This window comes from Eumetopias jubatus, unplaced genomic scaffold, assembly GCF_037043125.1.
Source record: "Eumetopias jubatus isolate StellerSeaLion01/CBP00866 unplaced genomic scaffold, mEumJub1_p1.0 scaffold_1, whole genome shotgun sequence".
Lineage (NCBI taxonomy): Eukaryota > Metazoa > Chordata > Mammalia > Carnivora > Otariidae > Eumetopias > Eumetopias jubatus.
Window position 1 is genome coordinate 9,399,048 of NW_028274807.1, and position 22,838 is coordinate 9,421,885.

At 49.5% G+C, this 22,838-nt stretch overlaps 1 protein-coding gene across 2 annotated transcripts in view; it reads right to left on the minus strand.

Annotated features, from left to right (window-relative positions):
* Positions 1-22,838, minus strand: part of SIM2 (SIM bHLH transcription factor 2) — a 49,985-nt gene that overhangs the window by 14,899 nt on the left and 12,248 nt on the right. For both annotated transcript variants that reach the window (XM_088021029.1, XM_088021016.1), the window contains exons 3-7: positions 22,545-22,634; positions 15,419-15,527; positions 11,514-11,599; positions 9,334-9,533; positions 4,499-4,605 (exon numbers count right to left, since the gene is read on the minus strand). In XM_088021029.1, the coding sequence (XP_087877155.1) occupies positions 4,499-4,605; positions 9,334-9,533; positions 11,514-11,599; positions 15,419-15,527; positions 22,545-22,634 (592 nt within the window). The remainder of the gene's footprint in view (positions 1-4,498; positions 4,606-9,333; positions 9,534-11,513; positions 11,600-15,418; positions 15,528-22,544; positions 22,635-22,838) is intronic.

Genomic DNA, 22,838 nt, shown 5'->3' on the forward strand with positions numbered 1-22,838 from the left:
TCCCTATAAGAGGAGGCCAGTGCCCCCCATGGCCTTGGAGTCCCGAGGGTCACCATAGTCCTGGCCACCTCCAGCCGCCCTCCGTTGTGGGGGATGGAAAGGAAGTGGCACAGGCCGCCCTGCATGCCTGAGCTCCTGGGGCAACCAACCAGGCCAGCTCCAGCTGTGATCGGAATGAAGGACTTGAGTCCCAGGCTGGCAGGGGCCACTGTGCGGATCCGGGACCTGGGTGAAGCCTGGAGGGCAGGAGGCTGGGGCGGGGCCCCTGAGCCCTGCCGTCAGTTCCTGAAGCACCACGTCAGCGGCTGAAAAGTCACATTTTCCAAATGTCGAATCCTGCCTTCTCAGAATTCTCGCCTGCCCCTCTGAAGCCGGCCTGTCCAGCTGGGCCTACTACTTGGATAAGGACACAGAGCTCTGAGGGGAAGTCCCTGTCAGGGACTGAACTGTGTCCCACACAAATTCGTATGTTGAAGTCCCGTCCCACAGTACCTCAGAACGTCACCGTGTTTGGAGATAGGATCTTTAAAGAAGTAATTGAAATAAAATGAAGTAATGGGGGTACCCTAATCCAGTTTGGCCAGTATCTTTACAATAAAAAGAGATGAGGATGCGCACACACACACAGAGGGATGATCACGTGAGGCCGCAGGGAAAAGATGTCCGTCTACAAGACAAAGACAGAGGCCTCCGGAGAAACCAGCCCTTCTGACACCTTGATCTCAGATTCAAGCCTCCAGAAACGTGACAAAACACATTTCTGTTGTTTAAGCCCCTCAGCCTGTGGTATTTTGTAATGGCGGCGCGAGCAGACCAACATAGTCCCCATAAGGATCTGAACAGCATGAGGTGAAAGCATTGTCCAGAAACAAGAATGTAGGGCCCTTGGGTAGGGCTGGAAGGAGCTGGACACGTCCTCTGGAGGAGAGGTGACAGCAGATGACACCATGTGAGGAGTGAAAACAGAACTGGAAAGAGTGGGGGGCTTGGCTTTCCCCAGCTCCCACGGGGCAGGAGTTTGGACATGGACAACACTCCAAATGACCAACAGGGACCCTGGGCAGTGGGGACAACAGGGCCCCGCAGAGAGAGGTGACCAGTGCATGCAAGGACAAGACGACCACCTGGGCTGGGAGGTGAGGAGCAGCTTGTGGAGGGAGGGCTGGATGGAGAACACCTTCATGAAGCCTGGAGACCAACGAGGGGAAGGAGGCTGAGGAGACACAGGCCTCTGGACCTTTGCTCTGATCGATGCCTCCTCACATCCCTGCCCTCACCACGGAGGGCACCCAGCAACTTCCGACGGCCCCATCACCCTCCTGAGGCCTTTCTCTGGCAAAGCCCACTGTGACAGATGTGGGGGAGCAGGGGGGTTAATAGTCCCCGAGAGCGGCCTTCAGCCAACGACTGGCAGGAGCAGGAATATAAATACCTCAGCTCACTCCCCTTGGCGCCATGACTGAGTCCCAGTCAGACAAGCCCCTCTTAAGGCTCCTTCCCCTCCATGACTTACTTCTCTCTCCCCTAACCACGTTTCAGTGGCTGTCCAAATAAACTGCTGTACTTGAACTCTAGGCTCAGGGCCGTCTTCTGGAGTTGGCCCCTCTGGCCCCAGTTGTGTGCGTGGGGAGACTGGAGCCTCAGGTACCTCACAACACAGAGGTTTCAGAACTGTCCAAGCTCCACACAAGACCCGGCTTCCAAAGACCAGGCTCTGCGTGTTGAATACATTCCCTTTCTTCATCTGAGAGTCCCAGCTTTGGAGGGGAAAGTAATGGTTTTCCTGAGGGGGACATCCAAAGATGGTTCCAGTCCTGGAGCCAAGGTGTGAGCTCCGGAAGACTAATTCCCACCCCTATTTGTGGGGAAGAGCCTCGGCTGTTTCTCGCTGTCGACGCTCCTCTAGCTTATATCTGGAAAACTGGCAGAGGGGAGTCCGGGGCCGATGTGGGGCTCATGGTAGATCCCAAGGCCACGCCCCATCTCCCCACAGCCTGCTGGGACATGCTCTCTGCCTCCAGTCCCTGTGGTGTTTCTCCACTGTAGTGAAGGTCACTGCCCAGCAGCCATCATTGCCAATATTGCTATATTTAATTTTCTTTGATTTACCAATTCTAGCCCATTTGGAGAAAATATAAAACCACCGTGCTCCCTCTGGTTTCTAAATGCTTCTGTCTTTTCCGTGTGTCTCCTGGAAGCCTGTGTATGTCTTCCCTTTCAGGGCTCCCTTGGATAATCGAGATGTCTAGAAATACCAAATCCCAAGTGAGATACGGTGAATTTATCATGCAGATTGCAGAGGACCTCTCAAATGAAGTCCCTTCAGAAGCCGGCTGAGCTTGGGAAGATTGGGGCTCCTGATGGAGCAAAGACAGGCTCCACGTCTAAGAGCCATCTTGTGGTGGAAACCGCTCAAGGCTTGAGAGCCAAACAGGCCTGGACTCTAGTTCTGTCTGACTCAGCTGCTGCCCTCCCACAGGCCTCCAGCCCTGGGGCTCACCTGCTCATTTGGGAAATGGACACAAGGGCCGCCCGGCTCCCCGCACTTGACGAGAGGCCAGAATGGATACATGAAAAGCTTCCAGTCTGTATGGTCACAAGAACCTCGCGATGATCATCACTGTGGCCTTTATTACACTATTACATTTCCAGATACAAATACAAATTGTATTAATTTCCCCTGGGCGGGGGGAGTCCCTGCTCCCCTCTGTCAGCCAGGCAGTGCAAGCGATAAGAAATGAGACTTAAAATGAAGACTTTTAATTCCATAAGTTTTCATTCTCTGTGCTTAGAGGCCTCATGTCTTCCAGCGCAGCCCCACATTGAAGAGCAACTGTTCCTGCAGGTAATTCGGGGGATATCAGGGCTTGCTGGATATCAGGGCTCCTGACAAGCTCCTGCCTCCATGGAAGGAGGCTGGGGACCCATGGGGTGGGGGCTTTCAGAGCGGCCACTGCCTTCTCCACTGGCAGTGGTAGTGGCAGGGAATGTCCCTCCCGCCCCCCCCCCCACGGCAGTGCGGAGGTGTGGGCCCTCACGCCTGTCCTCCTTTCTAGATTGTTCTATGGTGATGATGCTGCTCCACACCCACAAAGCAGACACCTCTTCATCTCCCGACCGCTCTAGTGACTCCAGAGCACACACTCTCCCCTTACTCCCTGCGTGGCAAGTCTCCCCAAGAACTAATTCTATAATTGACACTGCCTACCCTGTTTTCCAGCTCCCGTATCAGCGAGGCTGACCTACGGATCCCATCCAAACAGTGAGCAGTTGCTTCCTGACCAAGCTGCTTTCAAGAAAAACAGGGATGTTTGTATCACGATTCGGTTAATTGAAACGCAAGAAATATAAAGGCTGCTCACAGCTCCGAGTCTGTCCGTGCACAGCGACCTTTCCTCGCTGTTGTAAATCAAAAGGGAGCAGGAAGAAGCTGTCTGAGTCTGCCCAGCGACACCCTAGTAACTGCCATGCCCGCCGGGTCCCAGTCGACACTGACCGGGCAGGTAGACCATGCGGCCAGAGTGAGCAGTCCTTGGACCTGCCATCCACCCTCAGCTCGACACCAGCAACTTGTCCTCTAACGTCTCCTCGTCAACACGAAGCAAAGCCAGATGGGGGTCATGCTGTCTGAGCTGCACTGCAAAAGATCTGGCCCCTCCATCCATCTGCACCCCCTTAACAAGCACCCCTGAGCCGGCCATTGGCATGGAGGGCTGGGCTGTGAGAGGATGAGGTATCCCACTCCATGCCAATTCTTTGCTGCTTCAGGTTGGATTCTAGAAGAGAAGTGTCACTTCTTTAAACATTTCAGTGACTCGAGCCCCAGCCCCACCCCGTCCAGATGTTCGCCCAACTGTCTGCATTGGCAAATCGAATCCTGAGTATTCACTCTTTCCATGCTGACTTCTCCCATCTTGGGAACCTGGGGTCTCCCCTGAGCTTGCCAACCGAGTGGTGGACAGGGGTCAGAGGCTGGCTGCTGCCTGCTTCAGCTCCAGGCTCTGCCGGCCTCTCACCGTGTGACCCCGGGCACGTGGCTTAACCTCTCTGAACCTCGGCTCCTCCTCAGTAGTCAAAGGGGGAGATGAACATGAGACGCTCCCTCACTGGGTTGGCAACATATTTAATCACTTAAATCAGTGCCCGACGGTAGTAAGGGCTCTGTACGTGTTGGTTCTTTTGCTGGTCGCCCTCACTTGCAACTGATGTCCAGATGTCATAGAGAAACGGAGGTTCCAAATCCACTATCTCCAATCCAGCAGCTTCGGCACCATCCCACACCCAATGGAGTGTCACCTGAAGGTAAGCTTGGATGTCTGAGAACTGACCAGTAGCTGTGCTTAACCAAGGGGTGGATGGAGTGTGCAGGAGGTTTAAAATTCATACATGCACGACAGGCGACCATTGTACCAAACAAGGGCCGCCTTCCTGCTCCATCCTGACCACCTCTCCCTGGCCAGCCCCGGCCCACAGCCCGGCGCGGGTGAACGGTACTCACGGAGGTGGTGTGCATAGCGGAGGTGGAAGACGTCACAGCCGTGCACGTGATGGTAGAGGGTCTTCTCGATCAGGTCCTGCGGCTCATACCCAGTCAGCTCGGTCACCCTGGGGGGTGGGGGGGACAGTGACTCTGTGGGTTACTCTGCTCTGCAGATTGTCTTTCATTTAAACTAATATTGATTTTGCCAACTAATCAAGTGCTAAAAGGCTCAGGGCGGGGGGTGATGTTGGTTTTGGAAACCGAGAATGATCTTTTTTACAAGAAGAGAGTCTTTGAACTCTAGCCCGGTGCAGGATGTAGCACTTTCATGAGTGGGAATGTTCTTCTGAAACTACCAGCTAGAAGAACATTTGGGATGGCTTAACGTGTTTTCCTCTTTCAGGGTGAAACTTCTCTGGGGGCGCTTACCAGTGAACTTTGATGCTGATAGTGGGAGAAAGACCCACTGTCCAGGGGCTTTGGGGTGACGGTCCAATGGGAACCTTTGTTTTTTTTTTTATTGTGGTAAAATATGCATAACAGAAACTTTGCCATTTTAACCTTTTTAAGTGTACATTTAGTGTCACTAACTACATCCACAAAGTTGTGTGACCAGCACCCTTTCCATCTCCAGAACTCTCCACTGCTCCCCACCTACCCACCCAGGTAACCGTCACTCTGCCTCTGTCTCTATGAATCTGTCTATTCCAGGTAGCTCATAGGAGAGGGACCACCTGGGTGGCTCAGTCGGTGAAGTGTCTGCCTTTGGCTTGGGTCATGATCCCGGGGTCCTGGGATCGAGCCCCGCATCGGGCTCCCTGCTTAGTGGGGAGTCTGCTTCTCCCTCTCCCTCTGCCTGCCACTCCCCCTGCTGTGCTCTCTCTCTGACAAATAAATAAATTAATTTAAAAAAATAGATATTTCAGAGGAGTGAAATGATTTGGCACATGTCCTTTTGTGTCTGGCTTCTTTCACTTGGCATCATGTTTTCAAGGTTCGCCGAAGTTGTAGCATGTGATAGGATATCGTTCGTTTTCATGGCTGGGTAATGTTCTATTGTGTGTAGATATCACGTGTGGCTTGTCCATTCACCCACTGATGGCCACGTGGGTGGTTTCCACATCCCGGCTACTGTGTGTATGAGCCTGGACGTCGCACACTGGACACGGTGGTCTCAGGATGCTCTGGTTGGGCGGTAGCATCTACAGACTAGCTGGAGACATGGACTCCTCCTATCAGTGGAGGATGGTTGCACAGCCCCCAGAAAATAATAGAACAGCCCCCCTCAAATATTGTGACTGCAAGGTAAACCCGCAGTCCACTGGCAAAAGGGCAGCCTGCTCCTGGGGTTTTCCTGACACTACCACCTCTCTGTTCTCATCAAGCCCCAGGAATATGAATTTCCCACGTCAGCTCTTTGAAGAAAAGCGGCTCTCAACGTCCAAGACCACATCATCACTGGCATTCGGATCGCTCCGTCCAGAGGTGAAAATGGCAGGCGGCAGCGATGTTGTTTCCCAGGCCCTGGGCAACTGAGCTGGGAGCCGTGCCCTCAGAGGAGGTGGCCCGAACGTCTTGGTGACAGATATTCAAGAACAGATGAAAGAAGAGGACAAGAGGGATTCTAAGGGAAGGGAGGCAGTCCTTGCGGGAGAGGTGGGGCCTGAGGACGGGCCGGGACTGGGGGTCCTGCTGGCTTGTATCTGAAATGTTGGCTGGAAATGAAACAGGGAAACCTGACCTCATTCCATAACCTGCTCCCCTTTCTGTTGAGTTCTGCATGGGCTTTGGGTCATAAATCTCCAGAAGCCTCATATTTCCCTGGAATCGGTCACTATTTGGTGTACACATTTCCATGGTGTTCCTTCAGGGTGGGAAGGAGACGGGGCTGGAGGTAGGTGGGAAAGGGAACGTGCCACAGCCTTTCTGGGCCTGGGCGACTTGTCTAAGGGCCACCTAGAACTTCAGGCCCCACTGGAGTCGAACTGTGTGGCAGGAAAACTGAGACCTGGCTTCCCCCCAAAAAGAAAACCTGGCATCTCTACTATGTGAGGATGAAAGAGGCTTCCCAGACCCTTTGGAAGTAAAGTTACAGAACAACGGCCCTGAACGTGTAAATGAATCAGAAACACATGTATTAAGTTTCTCATCAAAGTACACACTGGTTTTAAAAATTAAAGGGAAAGAGGAGGGTCTGGCAGCACGCCCTCCTGGTTTTTTCCAAACCTCCAGTGTCTGAAGACCTGTCAGAGGGATTTGCCAAACCCCAAACATGGCTGGGTTCACCCATCCTTAGCAAAAGCACCAGCTACAGTTTCAAAGTGAAATACCACAAAATCCCTATGAACCAAATTTCAGGTTATGCTGAGTTCAGTTGTGTCTGGGATTACACTGGGTGGGGAGCAAAGTGGCCACCCCCCAGTCCACCACCCAGGCCCCTGTGACTCTAGGGCCACTGGGCTTCAAGCCAACCCCACACTGTGGCTGCTGGGGTTTGGATGCAGGAGCTGACATCTCCCACCCCGCCAGGCCATCCTGCTGACCTCTGAGTCCTGGGCCGGCCCCTCTGTCCCCCAGCCCAGAGGCCTATCAAAGACCGAGCTGCAACAGACCGGAGACCAGAGTGAGTGTGAAGAATTCTCCAGCTCGTCTCCGACCCTCTTAAGTATCTGCTAGATGACTGGAGTTCAGAAGCTTTGCTAGAAGCTTCCTGGTACTTAGCTGGGAGAACAGCAGTGGACTTCTGCAGAGACAGGGAGTCTTCTTCAAGATCACTGTCTTTCTTTCCTACTCACCTCAGGGGTCCGGCCCTCACCCTGAAGTGGAGGGACGCTGGCATTCGAGAAAGTCCATGCCTGAGGCTCCCACCATGAGCTAGTCTCTCAGCTAACCTCCAGTACCCTCTTCTGCAAAACCCTCCTTCTGTCCTTCACGTTTCAAAGCTGCGTGCATCGAACAATTTGAGAAGACCTGAAATCTCTTCTCCCAGGGAGACCTCCCTCCTTCCTCTTCTAGAGAATTCACTGAGCCCCAGAGGCTTTTCCTAGAATCCTCAAAGGAAAACTAGGAGACAGACATAACAAGGGAGACCCTCCCAAATGTGTGAAATAATGAACTTGGACAGCTGAAATTCCCTTCAGTTCACTTTTACAAGTGGCTCCTGAATCCAGAAAGAACCCCTTCCCACGGCCTGCTGTCACTTCCGCCACACCCCCAGGCAGCCCAACCCCCCGGGGCCCCTCTCTGGGCAGGGGCCTGTCTTCGCTGCAGGAAAACAGCATTTGTCAGCGTCTGGCCACCCAAAGGTGCCGGCCTCCTTCCCCCAAAGAGTTATATGTACACTTTCTGGGAGCACAAAGCCAAGTCTGTCATGTCAACCTTTGTCATTTCTCTACCTATGAACAGTTCTGAGGTCCTGACGTGTGCTAACGGTGACCTAGGCTAATTCATGTCTTCGCCTCCCACCCCAACCAGATATGTGTGATTTTCTCCCATAACTGGTTAAAGTGACCAATTTTATGTCATGTACATTTTACCACTATAAAAAAGGTGGGGGAAAAAATCTATAAATCTTAGCAAAAATATATATATATATTTATATTTACATATGGATGTATCTATCTCCTTTCCCCCAGAAAGCTTAGCCACACACACACCCAAAAGCAGAAGCGGGATCTCTGAACATTTAGCCCTCCCTGTACAGCTGAGGACTCTAGGGGGCTACCAGGCAAAGTGACTCACCTTGCAGTCCCATCAGGCTTTTTACTTTTACAAATGCTTCCTGTCTATGATCAAATTTCCGCTTTCCTAATAGCCTGTGGGTAGCCGAGTGGGCAGGGTGGGGCTGACTTGTTTTACAGATGAGAAAATGGAAGCCCAAAGAAGCCCGGCAGGCCTGAGGCCTCAAGGCTGGTGAAGCCTCACCAGCCGGCCCCTGCGGCCACTCCAGCACACCCCTCCCCGGCGTGGCGGGCTTCGGCAGGCCTAGTGAACAACACATCAGGGCTTCCGCCTTGTTCACTCTCCCTTCTCTCTCTGAGACGAGATCCTCAGACCCAAGTAGTAGGAGGGCAAAGGATAGTTGAGACAGATGGTTCTGGGGCCACTGCATCTTCGCCCTCCCCGCCCGCCAGGGGTGCCCTCCTAGCCCAGGCCCAGACGGGGCACCCACTGAGCTCGTGGCCACAGCTTTCCCCAGGGAAGGCCACCTGCCTCTCGCAGCCTCAGCTCCGGTGGCTGCCACAGTCCGAACGGCTTCCCACCAGCCTGCGTGGGCAGCCGCCCCACCTCACAGTCCACACTCACAGTCTTTCTTTTTGATTTTAAGGTCCTACCTACTTGACAGAGATACAAGACAGAATCCCGACATCGTGGGCCTTCAAAAACGGCTAACTTGTGTCCACAACACATTATTCCCAGTTCCCACTTCAGTGAAATGATGAAGGGGTAAGTAAATAATATAAAACAACCTGGAGAAGCTGGCTACCCCTGAGTCCTAAGGCTGATAGCAATTCTTCCAGTTCGTGACCTGGTTCCACCAAATCGCTTTCTAACTCACATTCTTGAGAGAGAGAGAGAAAGCATGCAAGCAGTGGGAGCAGCAGAGAGAGAGGGAGAAGCAGACTCCCCGCCGAGCAGGGAGCCCGACGCGGGGCTCCATCCCAGGACCCTGGGACCATGACCTGAGCCGAATGGAAGGCAGACACTTAACCGACTGAGCCACCCAGGCGTCCCCCTAACTCGCATTCTTAGTATGACTTATTCCTCCCCTTATTCACAGTGTAGCTTTCGGGGCAGTTTCCACCTGTCGGCATCTCCGGGAACTCTGCAGGAGCATCAGGTGCCAAACTCACCTGGAATCCAGGAAGATCAGCTTCAGGTCGAGGCTGGCCCTGAACATGAACATGTTACTATGCAGCTTGATCTCTGTGATGGCACTGGGCGGCAGCGACTGGCCCACGGCCACCAGCCCCACGATCTGGTAGCACGAGTCATACAGGGACATGTCCAGCATATACTGCCTGATCTTCAAGTAGCCGCTGCAGTGGATGACCTGAGGAAAGCAGAGGGCAGGGTCAGCCGCCGGCAGCCCAGGAGGTCAGACTGGCATCCACTCCTCCTTGCTCGGGGCCTGCCCGCCTCTCGAGCATGCGGGACGATGCCCAGCCCAGCCTCTACTGAGCTGTTGGGCCAACATGCTTCTTTCTCAGGAAACAATATCATAATAAAATGTAAGGGTTGTCTTATCCAATCCACTCTGCTCAAGTAACTCCACAAGGTAAGACTCTAATACACAATGGATTTATCCATGATTAACTCATCACCAAGTCACTACTAGATGGTACAACAAAAGCACCATGGGAAGCTAACTCTTGGTTCCATGATGCTCGCTTGGGTACCTGTAATGCTCGTCGCCTCCCAATGGGACTGGATTTGACATCTGTTAACTTGACATTTATATCACTTGACAAGCTATACCATTCCAGTAAATTAAGAATTCTTTCAGTAGAATCAAGAGTCTTCCTTTTAATGTATTTTTGTTTTGTTTATTTATAACTCAAGAATTTATCCCCTTGTAATAAGCAATAAGCAGGAGTGGCTACATAGAAACCTGATTGTTATAGCCAAAAACCATGCAGGAGAGAACGTATAGTGTTTCAAATGTCAAACAGAAACATTTATGCAACCTACAGCCTCAATATTGGCAGGATTTATGTAAGTTAGAGTCAGTAAAATCTCGAAAGGATCCCAATCATCACGACAGCAGTGATGAACAGCTAAAATCTTAAATTCTCTTTTCAAAAGCGTTCCTCCAGGACTCCTGGATTCATTCAGTCTTTAGAGCTGCAATAAATGTTAAAATCCGCCCAGTCTATTGTCCCAGCTTACTGACGAGGAGATGAAGGACAAGGTAGGTGATCTGTATTGCTTAAGATTAGACAGTTAACAAGCGGCAGAAATAACTCAAGACCCAAGTCTGCTGGGTACAGGACAGTGCTGGGGGTTCTCCACCCCTGGTCGAGATAGGCTTCGAGTCTGGGTCAGCAAATAAGAAATGTATCCCCAGACTATAAAACAGAGTGAGGTAAAGTCAAAGGAAAGAGCTCAGTGTGGGGTTCAAAGGAAGGGGCTGAGGAAAGGCAGCCCCTGGGGCGGGGAGGAGGTAGGGAGCGGCATTCCAGAAAGAGAGGGCAAAGGAGGGAGAAACAGTAACTTCAGACTCCAGAGAGGACACAGAAGCTTGGAAGGGGTTGCTCAGCGCAGACTTCCCCCAACCTGCCCTTCCATCTGGGAGTGGCTGATCCTGGTGCTGAGGCACCGCGCCGCCCGTGGGCTCTGCGGGGGACCTACTCCTGGATTCTGGAGCTAGCCAGAGCAGGCGGCCAGGTCTGGCAGAGAAATGCAGCCGGGAGGAACTCTGCCCCTTAGCCTGCGGGCCTCCTGCTGGTCTTCTCCCTTCTCTGCTTGCGTCCCTGATGATCGTAAAATGGGGCCAATAATACTCCCCTCAGAGGACTGCCATGACTATTAATTAACTAGATGAGATGCCGCTGCTGAAAGCTCATGGCCCCTCAGAACGGGTTCTATCATTAGTCAAGCACATCACAGTCATCATCCCTGGATTTGGCCGAACATTCGAGGGTAGGGGCACCGTTTCTGTGCTCTGAATACTCGCTGCCGACCCCGCAATAGGGATTCTCAGTAAGCTCGAGGGGCAGCTCCTCCAATGCCACCGACCTGAGCAAAGTAGAACCTACAGGAAAGGAAAATTCTACCCTGGGCCACGTTTATTCCTGGTCTCCTCTGACGACATCCGGCCCTCCTAGGATATCCTTGTAAGACACCAGCTCTCATACCTGCTGCAGGAGCAGAGGCAAGCGGCCTCCCCGGAAAGTTCTGCCTTAGGCAGGGGGAAATGTCTGGGTCCCTGTGCTTGGTGTCTGCAGATGTTCGCAGTAGGAAGCAAAATAGAAAGCAGTGAAGACCCAGCGCGAACGATTTCTTCCCTCCCCCGACAGGAGGATCCTCATACCTTGTATCCACTGCATGTCAGGCCCGCGTTTCTTTTCGCCAAGACACACTTCATCCGCAGAAAGAACGACCTCTCTATCTCATACTCTGAAAGCAGGAGTGAGGTTAGATTGGCCAACTGTCCCCCAACTGCTTCCCCCGATTTTGTCCCAACAACATCAGTCAACCCTCAGGCCCAGACCAGGCAGCCAGAGACCCTATCCCAGAATGCCCAGCCCCTGACCCAGAGAGTTTCTGCCTGTGGCCACGACCTGGGTGGGCTCTACACAGTTAGCTTGATTTATCTTTTTTTAAAACTGACACTCCCACTGAAAGCCTGGCGTGGCTTCCACATGCCCCAGAGGGAAGGCAGCCAGAAACGTGGCCGTAGCAAGAGCTCAGGAGACACCAACCTGGGGCCAGGTGAGGACTCTAAGTGCAGTGGGCCCAGCCCCGCTCAACCGGCCCATGGTCCCCTCCAGGCAGGCACAGAGAAGCCTGGTGCCAAAGAAATCACCTTGGCCAGCTCTGGGGCGGATGCTTGAGTTGGCCAGGAGGGCCCAGAGGCATCTGACTTCCCTCAGGGTAGAGGATATTGAGTCAGGACTCCCAAGCACAGCCCTCTCCGCAGCACAGGGAGGCAGCCACGGGGCACCCATCCTGCCCGAGACTGCCATGGAATGGGGAAGAGAACCCAACAGACCCACTCACTCGGCCAGATGGAAGCTTTTGCCCTCATCTAGAGCCCCGGTCCGACCACCCCTCCTTTCTCGATGGCTCTGACCCTCCCCATTCAGTCTTTCCCTGGCTGGCCTGAAGGCCTCACCCACCAATCTCTGACCTCACTATTGCAAATGCAAGCGAGTCCCCTAAGGACACACCCTATGCTTCAGTGAACAGATACCAGTTCTCTGGAATGATGTGTCCATGCCCCTGGGTGAGGATGATGTCACTCCACTCCTAATAAACAGCTATTTGGTGGCAGTTAATAAATTAATTTTTTAAAATTTTTTTTAAGATTTTATTTATTTATTTGACAGAGAGAAAGACAACGAGAGCAGGAACACAAGCAGGGGGAGTGGGAGAGGGAGAAGCAGGCTTCCTGCCGAGCAGGGAGCCCAACGCGGGGCTCGATCCCAGGACCCTGGGATCATGACCTGAGCTGAAGGCAGACGCTTAACGACTGAGCCACCCAGGCGCCCCAATAAATTAATTTTTAAAGAAAGGTTACCATTAGGAGTGGAGGCAATGCCCCCCGCCCCTCCCCAGGGAGAGCAAGGGAATCGCCCGTGAGGCTCCTCACTTCCCCCCACTGTTGGAGGGGCGGCCACATATACCCATAATTCCTCTGCAGCAGGCCAGGGTCTGCGAGGCCTAAGGCTTCCCGGTAACATGCCTGCCTGTCTGCACCATTTCCAGCTACGCACTGAGGTGTGGACGCTCAGCTCTAAACAACTTCACCTGGTAATGACCCATCCAGTTTGGAGAAAGTCAACAGCACAACAACCATGAAGCAGCAGGGCGAGCTCCGCAGCAGAAAACCAGCTCTGTGGATGAGAAGCCGGGGAGCAGTCCCAGCGCCTGTGCACCTTACACCTTGCACACTCAGATGGCAACCCCACCGGTCCTGGAGCTTCGTGTTTCTCTCGTGTGGTTGCTACACCTCAGACATGAACCCCGCGGGGGCTGGGATTGGAAGGGTCTCTTGATATTCCCAAGACTGGTTTGCTGTCATCTGATAAACACTTAACTTAAAGCTATGACATGGAAAGGTAACATGAAACCAGAGCTCGTGGGAGAAAGTCCATTCCTGTGTAACCAACACTCTGTGTGGAACTTTCTAGAACAATAACACAATGGTTTTAGGAGTTCTCTAAGACTCCTGCAGCCTTTTCCAGCTTTAAACAACCCCGCAGTGGGGTCGCCTGGGTGGCTCAGTAGGTGGGCGTCTGCTTTTGGCTCGGGTCGTGATCCCAGGATCCTGGGATCAAGCCCCACATCGGGCTCCCTGCTCCGTGGGAGGCCTGCTTCTTCCTCTCCTACTTCCACTGCTTGTGTTCCCTCTCTCGCTGTGTCTCTCTCTGTCAAATAAATAAATAAAATCTTAAAAAAAAAGAAAATTAAAAAAATAAACAAACAACCCTGCAGTGAAAGAATGAGACTCAGGTGCACTATTCTCCTCCCAGCTCTCATTTTGCTAGAAATTACTTCTTCTGAGCTTATCTGTGTGCACTGATGTGGCCAGACCATCTGCAAGGACTTAAGAGTTACAGACCATGGTGGGGCGTATGGGTGGCTCAGGTGGTTAAATGTCTGCCTTCAGCTCAGGTCATGATCCTGGGATCGAGCCCCAGGATCGAGCCCCACGTCAGGCTCCCTGCTCAGCAGGGCATCTGCTTCTCCCTCATCCCTCTGCACCCCACCCCCCACCGGCTTGTGCTCAAGTGCTCTCTCTCTCTCAAATTAAATAAAATCTTAAAAAAAAAAAGAGTTACAGACCATAGCTACAGACCATAGCCATCTCATCTCAGAAACCAGCACAGCAGTCTCTCTCCCTGGTTAAGGAAAAGTGAGACGCACAGTGACTATGTCTGGGGCTAAGAACATGGGGGCCACAGGCTGTACCTGCAGGTGGTTTTAAAACGGAGTGTGCTCTTCTGCAGTCTCTCCTTCTAGCCTTAGAACGGCCCCTCCCAGGGGGGAGCAGTACAACTAGAACTTGAGTTCTTCTCCGGCTGGTTATCCCATTCTACCATGCTTGATGTCTCTTCTTTTGCATTCTGTTCTATGGGGAATTTTGGCCAAGTTGGGATACCATAGTCCACAGCAGACAAGAGACCCACTGAGCAGCATGCTAGCTCAGTGGACTGTCAGAGAGAGGGTGTTACAAGGCCAGCGCCCCAGAATAAGTTTGTCGTCCTAGCATGCATTGCAACTGTAACTTAGGGAGTCATTTGCGTAATGATGTGCCCCACATCCTCCCCCGAGCAATCACACCACATTATGTCCTCACACGCGCTTATGGCGGTAGGACCCCAATCCATAGGTGTTCAGTAATGGGACCGTGGTGGAGGAGGTGGAGGATCGTGTCCCCACATGGAGACAGGCCAGTGAAGTGGACCTGCCTCCATCTAGACCAGGGCTTCTTAACTGATTCGTGCCATGGCACAAAATCCACAGATTCCTACCTGGAATAACGTTTTTAAGAGCAGAAGATAAAAATATAGATCACAAACTGAACCAACTGTATTGAAAACAGTTACCAAAATATTTTTGCTCATATCTTTTGCTAATAAAACAAGTGGTGATTTGGTTATAAATGTGCTGCTTTATTCACGCATTAAATAACAAGAGCCAGCAGCCAGCCTCGTAACTCCTGAAATTTCGAAGTAGTGATGAGCGTGCGTGATAAGTTTATACACTTGTGAGAACTGTAAAGTGAAATGACAATGTGTGTGACTCTCATCGTTGGCGAAGCCACTGGTAAAAGGGGGAGTAAGATGGCGTACCCCCCATAATCTATAAGCCAAGGAAATGCTACATTCCAACCAGACAGAAGAAAGATGGAATTCTCCACGTGCAGTTTCACAGACCCCTTGAGTTCTATCGGGGACCCTCTGGTTAAGAAGCCCAGGTCTAGACCTGTGTTCCTGGAGTTCTAAACCAAGAGCACATCTTGACCGCTTTCCTTTACCTCCTACCAGCGCCCACCATGGTCTCTGGCAAGAGAAATGGGATCAAGAGTGTTGCTTCAAAGGACAGACGCATAAAAGCAAGTCCCCCACGCCACGTGTTTGCTGGAGAGGCCCAGCTGGGCCACTCCAGTCACGCACACTTTCCCTGGGCAGCATGGGAAGCAAAACCCTCGCGTCCCATCCAAGAGCTTCGTCTGGTTTTCGTGCTGGTTTCTTCGTCTGGAGGAAATACCTTGGAGCAGGTGATGGTGAAGGGGCTGGTGGGCCGCAAGCACTGCCGTCATCTCGTCGTGGTCGGAAGGGTGGATGTACTCATAAATACTGTTGCCGGTGAGCTCCACCTGCCACGGAGGGAAGGGAAGGGTCAGAAATCCTCTGGGGTCTGCGCAGGTCGGGGAGGGGAAGGTGGACAATAGGTATGGACTGCGAGGGACAGAGCTTTGACCTCTGCTCACAGTGCACACCTTCTCCACATGCAGAAACCCACGTCTTTTATCAAGCAGCACCCTGAACCGTCTCCCACGTGGGGATGTGAGCTGAAAGCCACGACGTGGGGATGTGAGCTGAAAGCCACGACAGTCCCGAGCGGGAGGAACTGGGACGGGAAGGATGTAAGATGAGCCATGGAGGTGGGTGCCCCCCCATGGCCCCAGGCGGTATCCTTTACACAGGAAGCAGCTTACAGCAGACTGGAGCCAAGGCCTGGCCCCACCGTGCTCCACCCACACCCCCGTGCTGCCTGAGGGGCCTGGCCAGCCGGGACACCAGCGGCCAAGTTCAGACGATGGTCCCTGCGAGGGTCACGTCCTCTCCAAGGCTGAGCAGGTGGGAGCCATGGGGGCTCCACTGCACGTGAGGAGGGCTCGCACCCCGACAAAGGCCCTTCCTCGGGCACCGCCAAGCCTCCTCCCCATTGCCAGAAACATGTCCCTGGCCTTCTGACTCTGGGATGACCAGTGACCCAATAGCTCCCACCCACGGGTGCGGCGGGGCGGCTGCATGACCTGCGGGGCCATTTGGGCGCACTCCAGACAGCCATGTGACATGGTGGTTATTTCCGGGGGTCGCGACCCCAGCACTTGGATGCCGCCTACTTCCAGGCACACCCTGCAGAGGACACGATGGCAGGCCTAGAGCCCACGTGCATGTTGGACGGGACCCTTGCAGGGACGGGGGTCTCTAGGAAAACACCAGCATTAGGACCTTTCCACAGAGATTCCTGGTGACTCGACACCGAACCTTGAGAACTTTCCTACTGTTCTCCCAAAAGTAAGTGCCACGATAGGGGATGTTAGAGAGTCTCAAGACCTGGACACCCTGACCCATCACCCCAAGATGGGCAGTGCCGTAGAATGTTCCAGAGACTATGACCATCAGAAGGGCCTTCTGAGCAGTGGTGGGTGGACCCTGTTGTAGAGATGCAATGGTGCAGACAAGAACAGTGCACCCAGTATTGACCAGGAGCCCAGGCCAGTGATGGCTCTTCCATCACAGCCCTCAGGAGCCCCAAAGCCCAGGGTGGGGGGCGGGGAAGCTGAGAGCGCATGAGAAACTGCCCTCGGGTGGCAGGGAACCGTGGGCAGGTCTGACTCAGTCTTTCTCAGCTCTGCCCCACAGGGAGAGGGCAGGCTAAAAGAGCAAAGGCAGGCTTGCGAGGGCCTTGTCCCCAACCACCCCCTTGTTATTTTTAAGTGTGTCATGCCTCGTGTTTTGTTGGGAGGCTCACTGGTCTCCCTCAGAGCGGAGCCAACACCATCTCCTGTCAAGGGGCCGCTCTGCCCGGGCCACCTCACGCAGCAGGACAACCACAGGCAATTTCATGGACAAGTTCTTCTGGGAGCCACTGTTCCAAATTAGCATCAAGGCCATCAGCTCCTTCCTTGGGACTGAGCAGCCAGGGAGAGGTGAAGGAATTTACCCCCTTCCTCTGAGCCAGGTCTTCCAATTAGTTAAGATGTAGGGGTTACCATTTTATTCAGAACAAATTCTGTTTCTGGCCTGCTAAGTAATCTTGTCCCTAAAACGGCTTTTGTAGTTCTGTTTTCTGCATTATTCATGGAATGTTTCTTGCCAATATTATGCCTACAGAGGAACGGAGACAATCCTGTTACAGAGAGCCTCCCTCCCTCCCCACTTGACCCAAAAGGGGATTTGCCTATGACCAAAGTTATTACGTGAGTTCATTAAAAACAATAAGGATTAAGAACTAAATAGTCTCCTTTCAAATCATTTCTGTTCATCCTTAAAAAATTTCGATAAACCAGCAAGTGTTAAGTCAGCCATTTGGGACAGGACCATCTCCTCTTCCCTGAAGTCAGTGATGGAGATTCCTGGTAAGCTCTGTCAGGTGGAGAGGGACAGAGGCAAATCAATAAGGGAGCTGGGCTTTTTTTTTTTTTTTTTTTAATCGAGTCACATTTCAACAGCTTATTTTTTTTTAAATGTTTTATTTATTTATTCATGAGAGTCAGAGAGAGAGAGAGAGAGAGAGAGGCAGAGGGAGAAGCAGGCTCCCCGCCTAGCAGGGAACCCGATGCGGGGCTCGATCCCAGGACCCCAGGATCATGACCTGAGCCGAAGGCAGACGCTTAACCATCTGAGCCACCCAGGCGCCCCTCAACAGCTTATTTTTAAAATGAAAACACAACGAGATAGATTCTGTGTGTGTGTGGGTCTATCATCTCTCTCTTACTCATGTTCTTAGGGGAAAAAATGAGCATTCTGGTTTGCACCAAGTTCTTAATCAGAAAAAAGTACCCCATGTCTTTTTAGAGAAAGTATGTTTATACACTTGCATCTGTCCTTACAGGGATTCGATTCGCGTTTTAATCCCAAAGCAGCTTCATCTGTCTTCAAAGACCCCATTCTCACCACATGTGTTTGGAGAATGAGAAGAGAGAAGGTCCATGAATTAAGAGGCTTGATTTTCTGAATCCTTCGTTCAATTATAAACTCCAAGGCTGTCCAGGAAGTAAAATGGTCTTCAAATAACAGAAATGTTTTTAAAGAACAAATTTTGGAATGATAAAACAGTGCTGACCTTGACTCAAAATTATGGTTGACATGGTGTTTCCTGTATTTACATATCTATTCGTGCTTTTGAATGGTTGAAAGAAATGTGACTACCTCACAAAAAAAAAAAAAAAATTATGGTTGTCGCTATAAAACTCCCCAGGTCTCATACATCAACCGTATTAAAACAGACCTTCAATGTGATATTTTAGTATTTGTAAAACCCTGCTAACTACAAAATGAATTGCTTTCCTACTAAGAGCGTTTTTATGTTTTGCTGAATAGCTTTCCTTCCTGCCAAGAAAACTACATCTGATAAATACAGCACTAAATGGATATATTCTGGGTCGGAAGGGGAAAGTCACCCAGTACTCTGGAAATACACATTACTCTGCTTTGGGTGTTTTGCTGACTATGGTAAATTAAGCATTAAAAAAAAAAAAAAAAGATGGTTTGGATTTCAGAGTTCGAGTTATGTCAACAAACATAAAACGCTATCCTTTCTCTTTATTTCAAAAGTGCAAGGATTAGGTCTTATGGCCCCAAACAATGCCATGGCTATTTTTACGGCTGTGGTTCCGGCCACAATCTCAAATATTACATTTTCCTTTATATGTCTCATAAAAGGCTATTTCACACATATCTATAGTTATTTGAAAATTTATATTAGTTACCTAGATGCTGTATGACGTATGTGGCTTTGGTGAAGAAATTTAAACCACAGGGATGCTTAAAAGAGTCTGCGGAAATACACAGCAGGTATACAGGGCTTTTTTTTCCTTCTTCCAATATAAGTTAAGTTAATTACATTAACCAAAAAACCATGGAACTAACCACCTAGTAAACCCGCATGGAAAAAGAGTGCTTCCCCAGCTCTATCTTTTGACCACATGAATCATTACCTATTATTTGTGTGTGCACACACCAAGTAGGATTTTCAAGCCTGTAGCCTGACTCTGTTTCCCCACACTCGGACTGTGAACTGAGGAGACAACTTGCAATTCGATGTCATCTCTGTCACTCTTTGGTCCGAAAGTCCAACAGCGAGGATCACCCTGTTTACTAATTTAAAAGCAAAAATAATAAACTCTGCCAGATTTCTCACTCCCACACTTGTTTTAAAAGAGTTCAATAAAAGGCTTTGGATTAGGACGGGCTTATAACACATAAAGAATGATTTTCATACTCTCAAATACATCACTCAGATAGTTATTTAGATAGCGCAGATTAAAAAAAAAAACCACACTTTGCTGTGAATTATCACACAATTATGACAAACCTAGGAGCTTAGGTTCCCCAGGAGCTGCTAACATAGAGTTTAACCCTGAATTAATGTGAAAGATGTTGTTACTTAATGAGATAATGTCACTGAGAGTAATTGAAAGTTCTTGGACCACAGAAGGACACTATGTAAATAAAAGCTATCAGTACTATCGTTATTCATCAGAAAATCTGTTTAAAGGGTTACTCGGCCTACTAGATAGAATTTTCTTAACACTTTCATCTCTGAGGATTTAAAAAAAATCCTTAAGCCTATTTTAATAAAGTTTTCATGTTTGACATATTTGCCTGACTTCTTACTACTAATACAAATAACCTAAAAGGTACAAAAAAATTTTTTTAAAAGGAGAAGTTGGGTATTTGACATCCTTTTCAATACTTCATTTTACTATTTAAGTAAAGAAGACAGAAAAAAATACACATTGTGATTCTGCCTAGATTTACTTCTGCAGAGTTAATCGTGAGCAGGAGACAGATTGGAGGGAAAGGTTTGTTGTTGCTTATTTAAACAGTTCAGCGTGGAACACTCCCCAGACCCTAGCGAGGGTTCACGTCTGCATTAAAGTGTTTTCATAGCTGGAGACTGATGGTGAGACAGTCCCGCCAAGAGATCAGGGGGAAAAAAAACATCAGTCCCTCTACACAGTTAGTTTGATTTATCTTTTTTTAAAACTGACACTTCTCCCGGCCGGCAACATATAGACAAAAGGCATCTCTACAACATTCTTGAAAAATGATAGTGTGTAGAACTCCCTCCCTTTTCAAAATTATGACTCCAAGTTTTATTTCTGCATTATGACCAAAAGGAAATATAGTTTTAATTGGGATTAATCCTGAACAGGAGTTCATCATGAACAGGAGGCAGATTTGTCACCTATCCGATATTTTGTTCATTCTTAATTATTGTGCTCATAAACGGTCAATTTCATTTCCCACATAAAAAGAGAAAAATGACAGAGAGAGAGTTGTAGGATGCTAGACTGAGCAGCCTGACTGAGTCAACTGGAGTCCTGGGATGTGCGCAGGGCCTTATGATGTGCCAGAACATTCCACAGGACTAAGCAGTCCCAACATGTGCCCACCAAAGGACACTATTTGAAGAACTTTTGTGCTACTTGATGTATAGATCTAATGAAACTGTGGGGACACTTGGATTCTGTGCAGCTCCCTATTATTTATAAATGACATAAAATGGGCACTTTGATATAGTTCTTACCACAATCCTGAAAGAGAGGTAGAGCAGGCAGGATTGTCTTATTGAAGTGATGGTTCAGGGAGGCTAAGTACCTGACCTATCGGACAATGAAAACCATATAACTGGGCATTTCCCTTTTTGCTTTGACTGCTAGGGAGCTCAGATCTAAATTTAATATCTGAAAATAGTGACTGTACCTGTTTCATCTTTACCAGTCCTTTTTAAGGAGGTGAAATGTTTTATCTTGTTTGTGACATTATTCTAAGACTAACCAAAGATTCAATAAATTACAATTGAAAAGTCAAGTAATCTGCTCAAAATCATTCAGCCACAGATAGAACGACGTCTAGACACCAGACTGGTTACAACAAAAAGACCTTAAGTAATTCTAAATAGGGCAAGGTGGAAATTCAGAGCATAACAACCTTGGAAAATATGTAAATAGTACATTTCATGTTCCCAACAGTATTTCCCGTTCTACGAGTATACTAATGCCATCAGTCATGGAAGTATAAGGGCCAAGCCTTAGCAAATCTTAGCTGGGAGACCTGGTTTTATAAAGGAAGAGAAGAGGAAGAGAAAAGGAAACACTAAATAATTTTAATATGAGATTCTCTTTAAAGGACTTTATGTAAGAAACAGAGGCACAGAAACCCCCTTGGGCATGGATGAGGATATACACACATTGGAAGAGAAGGCTGTAAATAAATGGCAAGTTTAAAAAAATGCAATGGTAGAAAAAGAAAAGGAATACACCAGATGCAGGTTTCCAAATTGGTAATTTTGTTTTTCCATAAAAAAAAAAAAACCCAGCCCCGTTAATTGGCTGGTTTTATTTTGGCTTAACTACAGAGAGGGCTGGTGCAATACAGATTATTCATCTGCCTCCTGGGAGCCCATTTCCTGTCCCTAATTAATTCTAGTGTGTCTTCAGTCGTGATGAAAAAAAGCACTCTGATAAGTCACAATATAAAGAAACATTTAATCCCTAGATGTATAAAAAAATGTGACTCTTAGAACCTCCACCAGGCTTGTTAAATCAGAAATGTGAAGGGCCACAATCAGACTCCTCCCCTCCCCACATTCCAAGGAGCTGAGACAGCAGCCGATTTCTGCCCCCCCCAACCCCCACCCCCACCCCTCCAAACCCTTGGCTTGACCGGAATAGATAAAAGCTGAGCGCATCTCTTTCCTTGACGGGATAAACCCCTTTTTAAAAGACAGTTCCAGAAAAATCGGTAATATTTAAATGTTCTAGAGAAAACAGGACCTTGCTGTGAAAACAGTAGTAAACTGAGTTTTATGAGTTTCTATCACAAGCATATAAAATGCTTTACTGAAGCGACCACTGAACTGGAAAAACTCAGGAAAAATTACCCTGAATTCCATGTGAACACTCATAAATCTACGCACCCCCCCCCCCCGGCCGCCTTCTCTCTCCCCAAAGCACAGTCTGCATAAAATCCATGTTCAACATCAGTTTTCCTCTTGCTTTCATGGCAACTCACAATACCACGTGCAGCCCAGCAAGCATGGACAGAAAAATCTCCCTTTGTGAAGTTCTTGTTAGTGGAAGAGTGTTACTGTAGAAGCAGAGTCCAGGCTATCAGGCAGAATCTCAGAACAAAGCTGACTGTTGCAAAGATATACTGGTCATTAATCCCAAAGGAAAAAGAAAGTAAAACCGGGAAATGCAACATGAAGAAAAGCTCAGCGGGATGGCCTAAGAAGATGATTTTGCAGTTTTGGATTATTTCATACACAAAAGCAGACGCTTAAACAGAATCATCGACAAGTTGGGTAACACGGTCAAGATCCGCCAACGCTTACTTTTATATTTTGGTTGTATATAAAATTAGGTAATACCTACCTGTGACAAGCCCAAATGCACAGAAGCTGTTTCCGATATATACATGATTTTGCCATCAGATGCTACCACGAAAACAAATCCATCCAAAGTCTGTAAAAGAGAGTGCCAGGGGAAGAGGTGATAGTTAATACAGTAGACTGAAAACTCATAATCGTACTGTCACTGAGGTGGAGGAATGTATAAAATATTATCATCCATACATAGTTGTTAAATGCAAAACGAGCCCAGGGCCATAAGAAGGATTCCAGGTTATAACACTGAAGGTTTAATTCCTGGGGCCAGGCTCTCAAATGC